Source organism: Theropithecus gelada, chromosome 3 (assembly GCF_003255815.1).
Source record: "Theropithecus gelada isolate Dixy chromosome 3, Tgel_1.0, whole genome shotgun sequence".
Taxonomy (NCBI): domain Eukaryota; kingdom Metazoa; phylum Chordata; class Mammalia; order Primates; family Cercopithecidae; genus Theropithecus; species Theropithecus gelada.
The window spans coordinates 123,494,718-123,510,202 of NC_037670.1; the positions used below are offsets into that span (position 1 = coordinate 123,494,718).

General features: G+C 34.5%; 1 protein-coding gene across 4 annotated transcripts in view; it reads right to left on the reverse strand.

Annotated features, from left to right (window-relative positions):
* Nucleotides 1-15,485, reverse strand: part of CD36 (CD36 molecule) — a 74,350-nt gene that overhangs the window by 18,025 nt on the left and 40,840 nt on the right. For 3 of the 4 annotated variants that reach the window (XM_025378671.1, XM_025378670.1, XM_025378672.1), the window contains 2 exons: nt 9,563-9,656; nt 8,912-9,120 (listed from right to left, as the gene is read on the reverse strand). The exons of the other annotated variant lie outside the window; for it this stretch is intronic. In XM_025378671.1, coding sequence (XP_025234456.1) covers nt 8,912-9,031 — 120 coding nt within the window. In that variant the 5' untranslated portion in view covers nt 9,032-9,120; nt 9,563-9,656. The remainder of the gene's footprint in view (nt 1-8,911; nt 9,121-9,562; nt 9,657-15,485) is intronic. 4 annotated transcript variants of the gene reach the window in all.

The following is a 15,485-nucleotide window of genomic DNA, read 5'->3' on the forward strand; positions in this document are numbered from 1 at the left end:
GGTTTCACCATATTGGTCAGGCTGATCTTGAACTCCTGAGCTGAAGCAATCCACCTGACCTGGCCTCCCAAAAGGCTGGAATTACAGGTGTGAACCACTGCATACAGCCCCTAACTTTCACTATATTTGCAACAACCCATTAGCATATGTTTCTAAAAATTACAACAGCCTCACTCACCATCATTGGGTTGTAGTTTTTAAAGAAAAAAACAGGACAAGAAAGCTGTACTATTACTCCTTTGTGAAATCCACTAAAAATCACTGATACTCCTTTTGCTAAAAATAGACAAGTGGAAAATACACCAATAAGAGAATTAAAAATCCTGTATTAGGAACTCGATTCCTTGCTTTAGGAGCTTTGGGACTGGGTGGAGAGTCATCAACCCTCCCTAGGGTCACTTTCATTATCCGTAAAATAAGGGAGTTAACATAAATATTCTTCTAGTTTTCTTCCACAGCTTTCACTCTCTGAGCCAGAAGTCTATTACACTGTAGTAGATAGTGCAAACAAAGGTGATTTTGAAGCAGGCGGTATTTCCAATGAAGTATTGGGAAGAATGCCCAGGTTAAAGAACTCCAGCTTAACCTGAGTGTGCTAGAGGAAGAGGAATGCAACTATTTCATGGAAAATGAGCCTAAAGAGAACCATGACCACAGGAACATTCTGACCTATTTGTTTCCTTCACCTGGAAGCACCACTTCACAGAATGACAGATTAGGAAAGGACATTGAACATGATCACATTTTCCAGTAGAGCACACTGAAGCTCTGAGAAACCAGACAACTGGCCCAAGGACAGCCTAGGCAAACAGTAGTGAATTCATGACAAAAATCCTCATCCCTGACCCTTAGACTAGTCCTCCTTTACACCATGCTATGACTGTCTTTTTTTTTGTTTTGTTTCTGTCACCCTCTGCACTTAGTTGGTAGAACTCAAATTAAGCTTCATATCTTCAGGATATTTACTTATTGCTTAATGCAGGGAATAAGGGAATTCCTTAGAGAAGAACTGGGCATCAAGTTAAAATGGAATTACAAAATCCAATGCTGCTGTAATCCACTTATACGGGGTACACTGGACCTGCTAGAGTGATGGAATCTTTATTACTTTTTACAACAAATTGTCCTTGAAAAACTTTTTATTTGCTCCCAAAAAGACTTATTTCCACACTAAGTCTAACAGTAAGACAAAATTGCTTAAAGTATTATGGATATTCTTCTAAATGTAAATATGTTTGATGAGGATGTTGAAGCTCAAAGCTAAATAGAAGCTGAAAATGGTTGATTTCTCCATTTCAAGAGACTTAAGAAGGGAGAACACACAAACACACACATTATTATCCTCACACTTTTAGAATCTTAATGCTCACAAACAATACCTGTTATTCATCAAGTGCCTCTCAAGGTACATATTAGGTTTGTACACAATTACGGTTTTTGCGACTTTAATGACAAAATTCACAATTACTTTTGCACCGACCTAATATCTCTTAATGAAAGAAACTCAGTCAATTCTTATAGAATTGAAGAGAGTCTGTGACAGAATGTACTTGACAGGACTGAATGCCTTCCTAACTCTACAATGAGTGTCCATCTAAACACCAAAAGACATTGTATGTGTATGAGACCATTTTTCTAACCACAAATCACTTTTCCCTTAAAAAATATCTCTTGCAACAAATAAGGCAAAAGTGAAACACAGGGTTGAAATGAGTGTATTGGATTATCAACTGTTAGAATCGGGACCATCTAACCCCATCCATTTTTTTAGAGGTGGAAAATGGGTTCTAGAGAAAAGAGATGTCTGACTCAATGTTATGTGACAAATTTACTAGCAGATAATAGAAAAATCAGGTCCTTTCACTTCAATTTTGTATAGTTTCCATAGCATCATGATTTGTTTAGAGACACAGAGAAAAATATTGAAGTAGTCAAAGTAGGAATACAATGCTTCTGATACTACCACTACTATATGTATTAAATTGTAGTCACTCCTTGAATACCAAGACTAAATATGTCACAAGAAACAAAAGATGTTATGTCCTTTGTGAATTTAAAAGAACTTGATTTTAAATTAGATTTGGACTATCTAGCTGATTTTGCAAATATTTTACTAAATTTGAAGTACAAAGCTGATAAGTATGCACACAGAAAAAGCAGTATAAGATTTTATCACTTGGCTAATGTGTACGTGTATATTTGTCCCTGACTCTAGGTATGCAGACTACCCAGCCCCAATAACAACAGGATTTCAGCCTGGTGACTCTCACATAGCATGGTCTATAGCTGAGTTGAAAGCATTGACCTTGAAATTTCTATTCTGCTACATTAATTGGAAAACAGACGTTTGCTGGGACCATGATATCCTATATGTAGTCATACACTCACTTGAATACTGTTTTCATGCAACTACAATAATCATCTACATGACTGACAACTTTCATTATTAAAATGCCCTTCATGTCTTGCTATGCATGGAGTAGAGTACAAATGTAGAAAACATTTTGTTTCACTTTTTGAGGACTTTACGAGGTACTATCAAGAGACAGATGTGTGTTTAGCAGATTTTAATCTATGAGTTAGATTTTTTTACCCTATCGCCACCCTAACAAAGTATAGTGGCTTCTTCCCTAAAGCATAGACTGAAGTGGCCAACAATGAAATTAGATGCTATGAATTTGATCACTTAATAATAACAATCATTTAAGTTTGAGCAGGTTATTTAATTTCTTTGTACCTCACTTTCCTTATCTGTGAAATTATAACAGCAATGTTAGATTGAACCATACAAAATTAGTATTTTTGAAAATCAAAAAAGGTTGAATTTTGTCATTTTCATGTGACTTATGTATCCTGATAGATTGTTATGGGGATCAATAAATGTGAATACTTAGAACAGTGTTAGTACAAACCAGACATTCAATAAATGTCAGCTATTAGTATTTTACAAATTCTATCCATCCTTTAGAAGAAGAACTCTAATACCATTTACTTCTCATATTGCTTTAATTGCTTGGTTCGTAGCATTTACTGTCTAAGCCAGTCATGTGCCAATAACTTATGTAATATCCTGTGACAATTATTTTTCTGTTATTTAATCATAAAACTTATCTTTCTAGTAAAGTTAAAACTTCCTTAAAAACCAGAAGCATACTAAAAATAGCTTCCACCCTTCCCACTAACTGCTACCATTTGCTTGTAATTGGGCCTAAAGAGAATCATTTCCCCATGTTTAAAGAAATTCTCATGTTTTTGCATTATGCAAGTGTGTGTAAGTTGAGAACAGAATGAATTAGAATTTTAGTGACAGTTGTGCAGAGAATCTGAAAATGGCTTTAGTTTCAGACCATCATCATCAACTAAAACCCAGAATAAAATTTGGTGAAATGTATTGGAGTAGTAAGCTTTACTATGTTTCTGAAACCCAGAAATTAGCCTCCAAGAATTCATGTAAGTACCTAAAATGGAAGATTTTGTGTCTGGCATGAAAAGTAAACTATGTTGATATTAAATTGGACTAGTGGAAGAAATATATATGCTTGTCTGCTATTTCTTGAAACGTTGTCTTTAAGTGACTTTGTTATTACAGCTATATGCAAATATATGTAGTGTTTAATTCCTTTTTATACTGCTATTTTAATTTAAATATTTTGATTTGTTCTTACTTATTAAATATAAAACAAACATTACCATCTTTAATATTTCAGTCATTTCTTTCTGAGCTTTTAAATACTATGAAAAAGTACAAATTATTTTATATCTGGAAATACCAGAAGCATACATTATAAAGTTAATGTAAACAAATTATATGATTAAAATATGGACTATTCAAACAATTTTTTTGTGGGGGAGACAGGGTCTCACTTTGTCATCCAGGCTGGAGTGCAGACACGTGATCATAACTCACTGCAGCCTCAACCTCCTGGGCTCAAGGGATCTTCCCACCTTAGCTCCACAAAAGCTAGGACTACAGGCATGTGCCACCATGCCCAGCTATTTTTTTTTTTTTTTTGTATTTTTCGTAGAGATGGGGTTTTGCCACGTTGCCCAGGCTGGTGTCAAACTCCTAAGCTCAAGTGATCTGCCTATCTCAGCCTCCCAAACTAGGATTACAGGCATGAGCCACTGTGCCCAGTCAAGTATAGCCATTTTAATGATTCATTAAATTTATTTTCTCTGAAGGCATTTCTTACAAGCTACAGAAGGATCACTGTTTTCAAGAATGGGAGTAGGAAATAATGGTATCATTAATTGAATGATGATATTTAATACTAGTTCTCTAATAGGAACGAAGAAACCCATAATTCCTTTTTGGTGTTCTATGGTTAGTTTCATAGGGAAATTTAAATTTATTTAAATTGTAGTTTTTTTCTTCCAACTTTTATTTTAGGTTCAGAGGTACATGTGCAAGTTTGTTATATAGGTAAATTGTGTGTTGTGGGAGGTTTAGTGTACGGATTATTTCTTCACGCAGGTAATAAGCATAGTACCTGATAGGTAGTTTTTTGATCCTCCCCCCTCCCACCCTCAATTAGCCCCAGGTGTCTATTGTTCCCTTCTTTATGTGTATTCAATGTTTAGCTCCTACTTATAAATGAGAACATGTGGTATTTGGTTTTCTGTTCCTGCATTAATCTGCTTAGCATACCTGTGTTATGTTATACAATATTCACTAAACATTTTATCAACTGACATTAATAATGTCAAGTGATAAATTATCTTTTGTAAATGGTGCAGAATTTTGACCCTTGTCCACAGTGCTTTGGTAGTTTGTACATTCATGGCAGCTCTTGCTATTGACTTTCAGTTTTCTTTGAAAGACTGCATAAACTTGCTGGCTGCACACTACTCTGTTAAGAATCATGGTCAAAAATACTGGTAAGAAAGATTGCAGCTATAATCCATAAAAAGCATGAAGATACCAGAGACATCCCTTGAAAATAAAGAGCAAAAATAAAATATAAATAAGGTTTCTGAACTGTTTTAGACTATTTCAAATGATAATGCCATCTTTCAGAATTGGAAGGTATTAGAGCACTCCAACTCTACACTTAATATGAAATGATTTTCTCATCATTCTCAATTAAACAGTTTAATTCTTTTTGCAAAAATCACTTGTATACAATAGCTTTCTTAATTTTCTATTAGTCAGTTAAACAAAGTAATATTAAATGAGTTTTAATGGTACACAAATAAGAAGTCACCAGTACCAAAACTCATATGTTTGTGAAATAGCATTACCCTAAGTATTTCTGAGGCAGCAGTAAGACACTTGGCTCTCTAGGTTTACACAAAATTCAAATATTTGACTCCTACTGTATGCCAAAGATATACGTATGCCAGTATCATTTTAAAAATAATCTGTAAACTGAAGAAAAAAGAAACAGTCTATTTAAACAAAATTCCACCTACTTCATACAACTAAAATTGACAAGGTCAACATGGTTGTGTAGGAATCTGAGAGCACAATGAAGCTTAGCCTTAAATGTACCATACACCTTGACCAATATAAGGATTTTGATGATGAGTCTTAGTCTATGGACATGTAGGGGGCTTACAAAGTGCGCTGTCATTTGACAGTTTTTATAAATCTCTGTTGTACCACACCTCCTTGAGTTTGAATCTACACTGGGAAGCCTGAATCTCCCGTTTTCCTTGTAAAAGATTGCACAGATAATTCTTATTTCAAAAACAAGAAGGAAAAGCACTCCATTGATTTAATTCCCCCTTCTTTATCACACTACTCAAAGTATACTTTCAAAATTATTGGTGACCATGTTCTCGAATCATTATTTTCTTAATTTTCATCTGCCTGAGAACATTTGATCCTTTCTTTCCTTGAGTTCTGGCCTCCTGTTAACTTCTAGGATTGCACTCTTTGTTTCTGTTTCTTCATATAAGATCATTCTCTTCCTTTTCTACTTTTGTCTTCCTGCCTCTGAATTATGTACAAATTCTATAATAATTATTCTGCTTTTTTCCTCTCTCCATTAAAACTCTGAATCTACTGTTTAGATTTATTTGTAATCTCTATAGCAATGATCAAATCTATTTGAACTCTGAACTTTGAAACACAGACTGACGTTCATAACACATCACTTATAAAATCTGTTTTACTTTGTAAGGTATATACATACCTTCTATCAATAACTCACTGGACATCTTGAGTTTGATGCTTTTACTCCTCTCTCTAATTGAATCTCTCTCCAAGCTTCCATTTCATCCTATTATCTATCAGCTTTTTTTATATACTCAACCACACCAGACCAGTGTACCTTTTGTTATGTAATGTGCAGATTATGCAAATATCTTTCTAAAAGGGAATCTCATATTTTCCTTGAAAGTGGCCATATCCTACAGTTTTTTATTTGTTTGTTTTCCTATCTCTGGTATCCTCACTTTGCAACCTTTCTGCTGTAGAGTAGTGTACAAGGCTAGGTTTTTCATTTAGGCTCTTCCTACAGATTGCTTATGTTTGGAGAATGACTTCTTTCCCTATTGGCTAGGTGAGCTGGCAAGTTGATTTAAGGACTTGTGCCTGTAAAATGGGTGAAATAACAGCAACTTCTCAGAGATATTTTTGAAGATTAAGTGAACTAGTATATAGGAAACTCTTAGTAAGAATTAAATGTTAGCCATCTAATCTCTAAATGCAGGCTTTATTACGTCTTACAGTTGCTGGAAAACATACCGACAACTATTGTGTATCATATCATCAATTAAGTATTTTTCTGCCTGATGTTCTAAGCTTGCTTCCTAATTCTAACCCCATGTTAACTTCTAATCTTTTCTCCTGTTAATACAGTATTCCAGGCACATTCTCTACCTTCTTTCTTCCATCTTCACTGCATTTGATAGCATTTTCACAGGATTTTTCATACTATCAATCAGTCCTTTGACATGGTTACTGCAGTTATTTGGGACTTTCAAAATTCTACACTTCTTTAAAATCTGAACCAAGTACTACCTTTTTCCTAAACTGTCTTGAATACTCTGAGAGATTTCTCTCTCAAAGTATTACAGCATTTACTTTTCCAATTCAATTCTAGAGTCTCATAGGTCTCAGTACTTTTTATTATAATATACCTTCCCGTGGTTTTAGCTTACAATAGCTGAGATGATTTTATTCTCTTAGTCATTATACAAAAGCACATTTTGATGTCAGAAAATTTACTTTCTCATGGTTAACTATTATGAGCATAAAGATAAATATTAAAGAATTACAATAAATGCTAGCCCCTCACATGCTATCCAAAAGAATCTACATGTACCAGTTTTGTTGCATGACAAAGAAAAAATTAAATGATCGATACTCAGTTATTGACCAATAATTTTGTGTCAGCAAAAAAAAAAAAAAAAAAAAAAGTCTAAATTGCTATGCATTGGAAGATTATTGTGATTTTTTCTTTTGGAAAACTTTTCCAAATGATGTTATAGTCTGTGTGTTAACACAGACACTGATCTTGTGCTTTCTCTGCATCAGATCTGGGTGAGAACACAGTTTATAGAGTAGGAAGGATGTCAGATCAACGGCCACTCCATCTCACTATTAGATAAGCCCCATACCTCACTATTACCTGTCGGTTTCCATTGGCCTATATCAAAATACTATCAAGAAAACTAAGACTTCCAAGGCAGGGGATACTATCAATTTACATGTTTTTTTCAGTTAAATGTATGAGGCTGAAGTTCTGCAATATGTTAGCAATAAACACAATACAATCAGCCCTCTGTATTCATGGGTTCCGGGTCTGCAGATTCAACCAACTGTGGATCAAAAATATTAAAAATGGTAACAATATAGCAATAAAAAATTAATAAAAATTCAATTCCTGCTGTTCTCCATTGTGCACTATGCTTACTAACCCTTTGTCTAGGTCATTGCCATCCTAACCAGGTAGAGAGTTGAAGGCAGAACTCATGTTTTATTTGGCCAGTATTATGTTTAATAAAATGAACATTTATGTCTTCTGGCAGGAAACACACAGTCTAGTTCACAGCAGTTCCTGTTCTTCATTTTATCTTGTTCTTGGCACCTTAAATTTTGTTTAACCCCTGTATCCAAACTCCTGAAGCCATCTGAATTTGCCATCCCTCATTTAGAACTTCAGCAGATCTGCTTCCCTCTATTCTCTTCTTCCCTCTATCAATCAGCATTTCTGATGAGTGAGTGTGTAGCTAATTCAAATAAGCTGTGGGGGCTGGGGGGAGATTAATTCTAGATTGTTGTGCAAAGCCCATCTATTCAATCACTCTGTTTTTTCACACTATAGTCAATTTGTTATATACTAATATATGTTCTGCATATTTCTGAAAGCCTTTTTCTAAGATTCAAATATGAAGCTTCATAAATAGAAAATATTTATGAGATAATGAGATTACACATATATAAAAATAGTGGATTACTAAACAGTGTATTACCAAACAAGTTTACCTAACAATAAGGATTTGTTTCAGTATTAAACACATCTCACACACACACACACACACACACACACACACACACGCGCACACATGGTTTTACTTTTGTCAGTATTAACTAAAGTACAACTTCTTTTATAAATGTGCTTTTACAGAATATACTCACTTATTTCCTATTCAAAAGCATGCCAATATGCTCTTTGGACATAACTTAAAACAATTATTTCTAACATGCATACCTATAGACAGCTTTTAATAGAATTTGGTATTTATATTTAAGATAGCAATGGAGTCATGTTAAATATACATTATACTTACAACATTTCACATACAGTCACATCATATAGAGTTGCAGTGGTTCATAAATACCTTTATGTCAAAGATACAAATTAGCAGTTACCAGGAAATATAAAGCAGGTAAATATAAAGCAAAAAAAGAGAAGACAGAATGAATCAAAATGACAAGGCATATTCTTTGGACTACTTGTACCTTTTTAATTGTCTTCTGGATAAGCATGTCTCCAACTGGCATTAGAATACCTCCAAACACAGCCAGGACGGCACCAATGACAGCCCCAGTGATGAGTCCACAGTTGCGGTCACAGCCCATTTTTCTTGTTCAGGAGGTGAATTAGTGTTAAGCACCTGTTTCTTGCAAACTCCTGGATACGATTGAGGTGGTTTCTACAAGGTCTGGTTCTATCATTGGAAAGAGATCATAAAACAGAAGCTTTAATATCAGTACAAAAAGATCAAAGTACAAAGAAAACACCCACTGAAACAGATCATTTTGCCAGTTATAAATAAACAAATGCTTTTCTTTTTGTTTCACCAAAGTGACTTACTCAGTCCACCTCCCTTTTCTTGCTTCTAATGCTTACCAGTGACAGAACTAATAATGTCATATCTGAAATTCTTCAAATTCCTCCTTTTTAACTTTCTTTCTACACATGATTAACATATTGAAACCTTATCTAAGGAGAACTCTCACCCTTATCTCAGCAACTTTGTTGCATCCTCACATCCAACACAGCCTGCCACACCTTCTCTTGAGTTCTCCTGCAAACCGAATGTGGGTTGACTGATGTGTTTTCCATTAAATGATAAGCAAGTATGGTAACAGATGTTTTATTTACTATACCTTATTCACAAATCAACAGCAAGACATGAATTTTACAGGAAATGAACTGATGAGTCGCAGAAATAATCAATTCTTCTAATCATTTGAAAGCTATCTGTGAAAATGAGAAAAGCATGGGTAAATACAAAAAAATATGCCCAGAAATTTTATACTGGGGCACTCTCTAATATCACCATACTTAAAATAACTGTTGAAAGAAAGTCTAATGTTCATGAATACTGAGTTCAGGCCTGAATTGTTTGTCCTAAAAACTGTTTAAAACATGGAATTATTTTAAATATCTTATTTTCAGTTTTATTATTAATGACTTTGAATAGCCTACAGGTATAAAGAATTTGAAGAAAATATAAAATGTAGAGGATTTCTTGTTTCAACTATGGCATTGCTTTCTTACTAATCTCAAATAATTTTTCCCTAAATATTCAACTACAATATAGTTTATTTTGTCATTTGCAGTTGATGCTAATTCTGTTAAAATCAGGTAGTTTGTGTTAGCATATGTTTGTCAATCTATTGTTTGGTATCTTTATAAAATGTGTGATTATTATTTTTTGAGATGGAGTCTCTGTCACCCAGGCTGGAGTGCAGTGGCGCAATCTTGGCTCACTGCAACCTCTGCCTCCCAGGTTCAAGTGATTCTCCTGACTCAGTCTCCTGAGTAGGTGGGGTTACAGGTGTGCACCACGACACCCAGCTAATTTTTGTATTTTTAGTAGAGATGGGGTTTCATCATGTTGGTCAGGCTGGTCTCGAACTCCTGACCTCGTGATCCACCCACCTCAGCCTCCCAAAGTGCTGGGATGACAGGCATGAGCCATCGTGCCCAGCCATAGTATGTGATTATATAAAGATTGCAAGAGCCGGGCGTGGTGGCTTACGCCTGTCATCCCAGCACTTTGGGAGGCTGAGGAGGGCAGATTACCTGAGGTTGGGAGTTCAAGCCAGCCCGACCAACACAGAGAAATCTCATCTCTACTAAAAATACAAAATTAGCCGGGTGTGGTGGCACACACTTATAATCCCAGCTACTTGGGAGGCTGAGGCAGGAGAATTGCTTGAACCCAGGAGGCAGAGGTTGCGGTGAAGAGTTTCATGCCATCACACTCCAGCTTGGGCAACAAGAGCAAAACTCCGTCTCAAAAAATAAAATAAAATAAAATAAAATAAAATAATAAAGATTGGAAGAAAGAATACAATTTGTGAAATGAGTGGATCCTACTGTAATAATAAGAGTTAATTCTAACTAGTATTTGAAAACTCATTTATTTGAACTTTTTTGTTGTTGTTGTTGTAATGACATTTTGTCAATAATGGAGTTGGCCTGTCATTTATAGTCAGAATGCGCTTTATAGTCTATAAACAATTATTCTCTACTTTGAAATGCTCATGGCCAAAGAAAACATATGTGCCAACAGAATGAAGGCTACAGTCAAAAAAGGGCACATAGAATATCGTTAATGTTGTAATTGTATTAAAAATTGTGGTTTGTTATAATTTCAGGTTTTCCCTCCACACTCTCTTGCAACAGAGGTACCACTCTTATGATTGTATTAGTATTTATTTCCACTTTAATAATCATATGGTTTTTCAGAAATATGACTTGTAGAGCTAAGAAAAGAATACAAAAATGATATTTTCCCCAAAAATGTAGGAATAAATGTTAAATTTTTTTTTCTTGCCAATTTTATTATTTACATATGTTCCCTTCACCTTTGGGATTCCCCTTTGCCTACTCCCTTACATAGGGTACTTTTCAGTATAAACCATAGGATGCAATAAACTTCATTTACATCAAGGTCTTGGTGATTAAGAAGACTGACTAGTTCTTTAGTGTCATTTTTCTCTAATGTAAAGGGAACACACATAAATCTAAACAAGTGATTTGTTTGATTTGTTTTTCCTATGGAATTTTATGTCTCACTGAGCAAGTAGGGCTGGCTTTTATAATTGTGCAGGGGTGGACTGGTAACAATAGCTTTCCCTGCCCTTGGAAATCATATACCATGCTACCTCATATGGCTTTGTCCGTGGCTGTCCTAATGCAATGGAACGAGTAATTTAATGCTGGTAATCAGGACTGGATATTGTCAAATAGAATATCCTTTGCAATGTATAATTGTAAAGCACTTGAAACTTTTCTTGAAACCATCTTTTAAGCAACCATAGTTATTGCTAACTAGAGAATGTCATGCTGGTGTTCTGTATGTTGTGAACTGATAATAAGATTTAGGGTAGCTTATTAGGTACATAATGTTTTATTGAATGCCCATTTCATAGACCATCCCCAACTATTTTCCGCAAGTTATACTTAAGGAAACAATTAAAATACAGGAATCCCAGCTGGTTCAATTGAGAATAGGGGACAAGATTAAGCCAAAGACTGATTTGTCACTGTCTTGCTAAATGAAAGTGGGCAAACCACGTAATCTCTCTACACCTCAATTTCCTCATGTGTAAAATGAGATCAACCATTTTTAATTTAAGCAGCTGAACTGGTTCTTCAATTCTTATGTGGAAGTCTATTAGGTAAAATGACTGTGATTCCACAACAGTGGTTGGAACCCAGAGACTCTGTTTCCTAACTTTGTCTCCCTGTTCCTGCCTAACACTCCACTCTTTATCCTCACTGCTAGGAAGCTCTAGGAAAACCTCTGTAGAAACCCACAGCTTTATGAGCCCATATAAAAAATGCAGCAGGAAACCCCCAGTGTCATATTCCAGTTTTGTTAATATAGTATGAAAATCTATTTAAAACATATATAACTCAAGGATTAAGTTCTCTCTCTAGGAAAGTTATTTTATGTTCCACATAAACGTCACTAAAAATTACTCATTCAATATTAATATCATTTGCAACTCTGACAAATGTGATACAAAATGATTTAAAATTATAAATATATAGCAGTTAGAATAGGTATATATGCATATATTTGCCCTTCTCCAGATTCTATGCCACAACCTAGTTGTAAATCTATCTGGCCTTTCCCAAATCATTCTTCTTTATTCAAGTAGCTCTATGCACTACAGAGAAGAGTTTCTGCAAGGGGTAAAGAGTTCCAACAGTAACCACCGAAGAACCCAGGGAGTAGTGCATGCTCTCCAATGGCTCCCTCTCTAGACCTGAAAACTAATTATTATAACTTCTATGGACTCTGAGCCTAGATATGTTGAGCAATGGACAGGCCTCGGTACTGCCTATGTCTGCTGTGAACTTAAAACTGAAGTGAGATAGTGTACACATCCCACTGCTGTCGTCACATACATTAGAAAACAGAAGTACCTAGTAATTTATTCTGTTGAATTCTATGGTTACACAGTTCTTAATCTAACATTGGTCAGGATGATATAAGCAAAATTACAAGTATTAACCTAACAGAACTTCAAATCCATGTGCTATTTTGAAAAAAGAGCTAGACAAACTGAACTTGTCTATTTGTTCAAATTTTCAACTGATTGATTCCCTCTTATTAAGTTTCTACCCTGTTCCTAAGAATAGGCAAAATACGTGACACTAGTTGGGTTCATTTATCACTCAGTGCCTTGATACCATGAGTAATGAAGTATTGTTATTATAATCATACTCTATCCTTAAGTTGCATATGACAAAATTATAATTAGTTTTATTCACCTGAGGCAAAGGAGGACCAAATATACTACGTAAGATGTGTACCAAATACAAAAGAGAAAAGCTCAGGTTAAATAGCACATTGCAGTCAACAGCTTTTCCATCTATATTTATCTTCAGAGAAAGAATGTAGTTTGTCTCCACCATTCCACCAAATTTTGCCATCTAGAGCATAAAAAATTTGGGTCATGCTTACTCAGTTTTCTGACTAACAAAGCTCCTTATATATTAAAATAGGTAATTAATTTCATTTGCTAATTGTAGATTAAATTTTATTCTTTACTAATTGTTACTTGTTCTTTATAAGAAACAGAGAAGATATTGATACTGTATCTGTAATAATTTACTTCCTGCTTAAAGTACTTAAATTTAGAAAGCCAAGATACAGAAAACTAATTGAGACTTGTATAAAGAAGAAAGGGAAAATAAGAAGACATGTTTTAATAGGCAACTAATTTCATGCCTTTCTTGATTCTATAGGTAGCTCAGTTGCCTGCTGTCCAGTTTATAGATTATAAATCCTATTCCTTTTGTAGAATCCATGAGTGGAGCCTATTCCGTTGGGTCATCTTTGAAAGAGGGAAGAAAAATATAACTTGTAATTTCTTTTTCTTTTTTGGTTGTCAGGTCAACAGTGTTTCTGTAATGAACTTTTAAGCAAAATACCCTTCCACTATATTGGGAACCCAGTAGAAACAGAGACTTTTGTGAAGTCTCTGTATTTTGCAAAGCCCGCATTAGGCTGAGATATAAGAAACCTCTTCAGTAAATAGTTCAGAATATTAAAGCAAGTCTCCGGAGCATCTATAATTAATCCCTTGTGTTTATAAAGCTGTGTTCCCTGGGAAACTCCACCCAGAAAAGGCATGGCCCTGAAGTAACATCTGCTGGGATGTAAACTATGAAATCTGAAAAGTTTTACATTTCCAGGGTACTTGTACCATAGATAATTGTCAGACCTAAATGACGTTTTCTTACTGATCAGTAGATAGCTAAAATTTTCTTTTTTTCTATCTATAAGCCTTCCTCCCACTTTTTCTTAGGATAGAAAACCAGACTACACTCTTCTGTTTTCCATTCTCTTGATACAGAGAGTTCCTTACCTAAAAAATACAGTGTCTGTCCATAAAATCTAGTTTTTGTAGGACTTGGGGGAATTCATTCAACAGTTTACGTAAGTATAGAAGTTAGTTTTAAAAATTAAACTTTATTCAGATTCTTATCATGACTATGTATATTTATAAAGACACAGTTCCCTAGACATGAGTAAAAATGTAGATTCAAATTCAAGGTAGTAGAAATGGGTGTAAAACAATCACTTAACTGTAATTATGTTTCATCAACATAAGGTCATTAGGTCACTCTTTATAAAATTGTGTTTAGAGATAGAATTCCCCTTTCAAGGTAACTTTTATGCACAATACCAATATACAAAGATAGTTCAAAGAAGAGCTATTTGGTAAAAGAAAGGAGCAGAAACTGTGCCTCTTCCCTTTTCCAGGTACACTTCACTCGGGCTCTGAGTCATCTCCAAAGAACCCATGGGCTCCACAAATAATTTTCAAGTAACTGGACTAGGAAATCTCCTATACCTTATCTTACTGAAGTTATCTCATGTCCATTTCCATCTTATCAGAATATATGAAGGTAAAAATGTATAACAGAAAAAAAACTTGATAGACATCTGTAATATAAAATTATATACTTCTCAAATATTGCAATTTGAAACTTGTTTTGATGGTAGTCTTAAAAAATTAATGTAATAAATAAACTCGACTTTATATATTATACTTGGGATCCTTCTAGAACAAGTCCCATCTTTTAAAGACTCATGAACCAGGGATTACTACAGGTTTGAAATTATTCTTTTAAGTTCATACTGACTTAAAGAGTATTATCTAGACCCATTCTTAATTTTTGAACCTTAGACAAGAATGCTAATGTCTCTTTTCCACACCCCAAATTCCACTATAAACAGACACTATAAGGTTTGTAATGCCAAAAATGTTGGGCCTTGAAGCCAAGAAATGTAGATTCAGTTCTGGGTATTAGTATTGAAGTTTGTCTGTGATACAGTTTTCTCTGAAATGAGTTTATTTACATCAAAGAAGGCTGCAAGTGTTAAATGAAATGAAGTAAAATAATGTATAAATATTTCTATTATAGAAAATGTTATTGTAATTTTGAAATATTACTATGAAGTGTCATTTCAAGCCATAATAGTAAAATGGCATTTAATATTGGCCAAGTGTTTTAAAAATCTAATAAATGTGTATATTTTACAAAAGTAGAAATGAT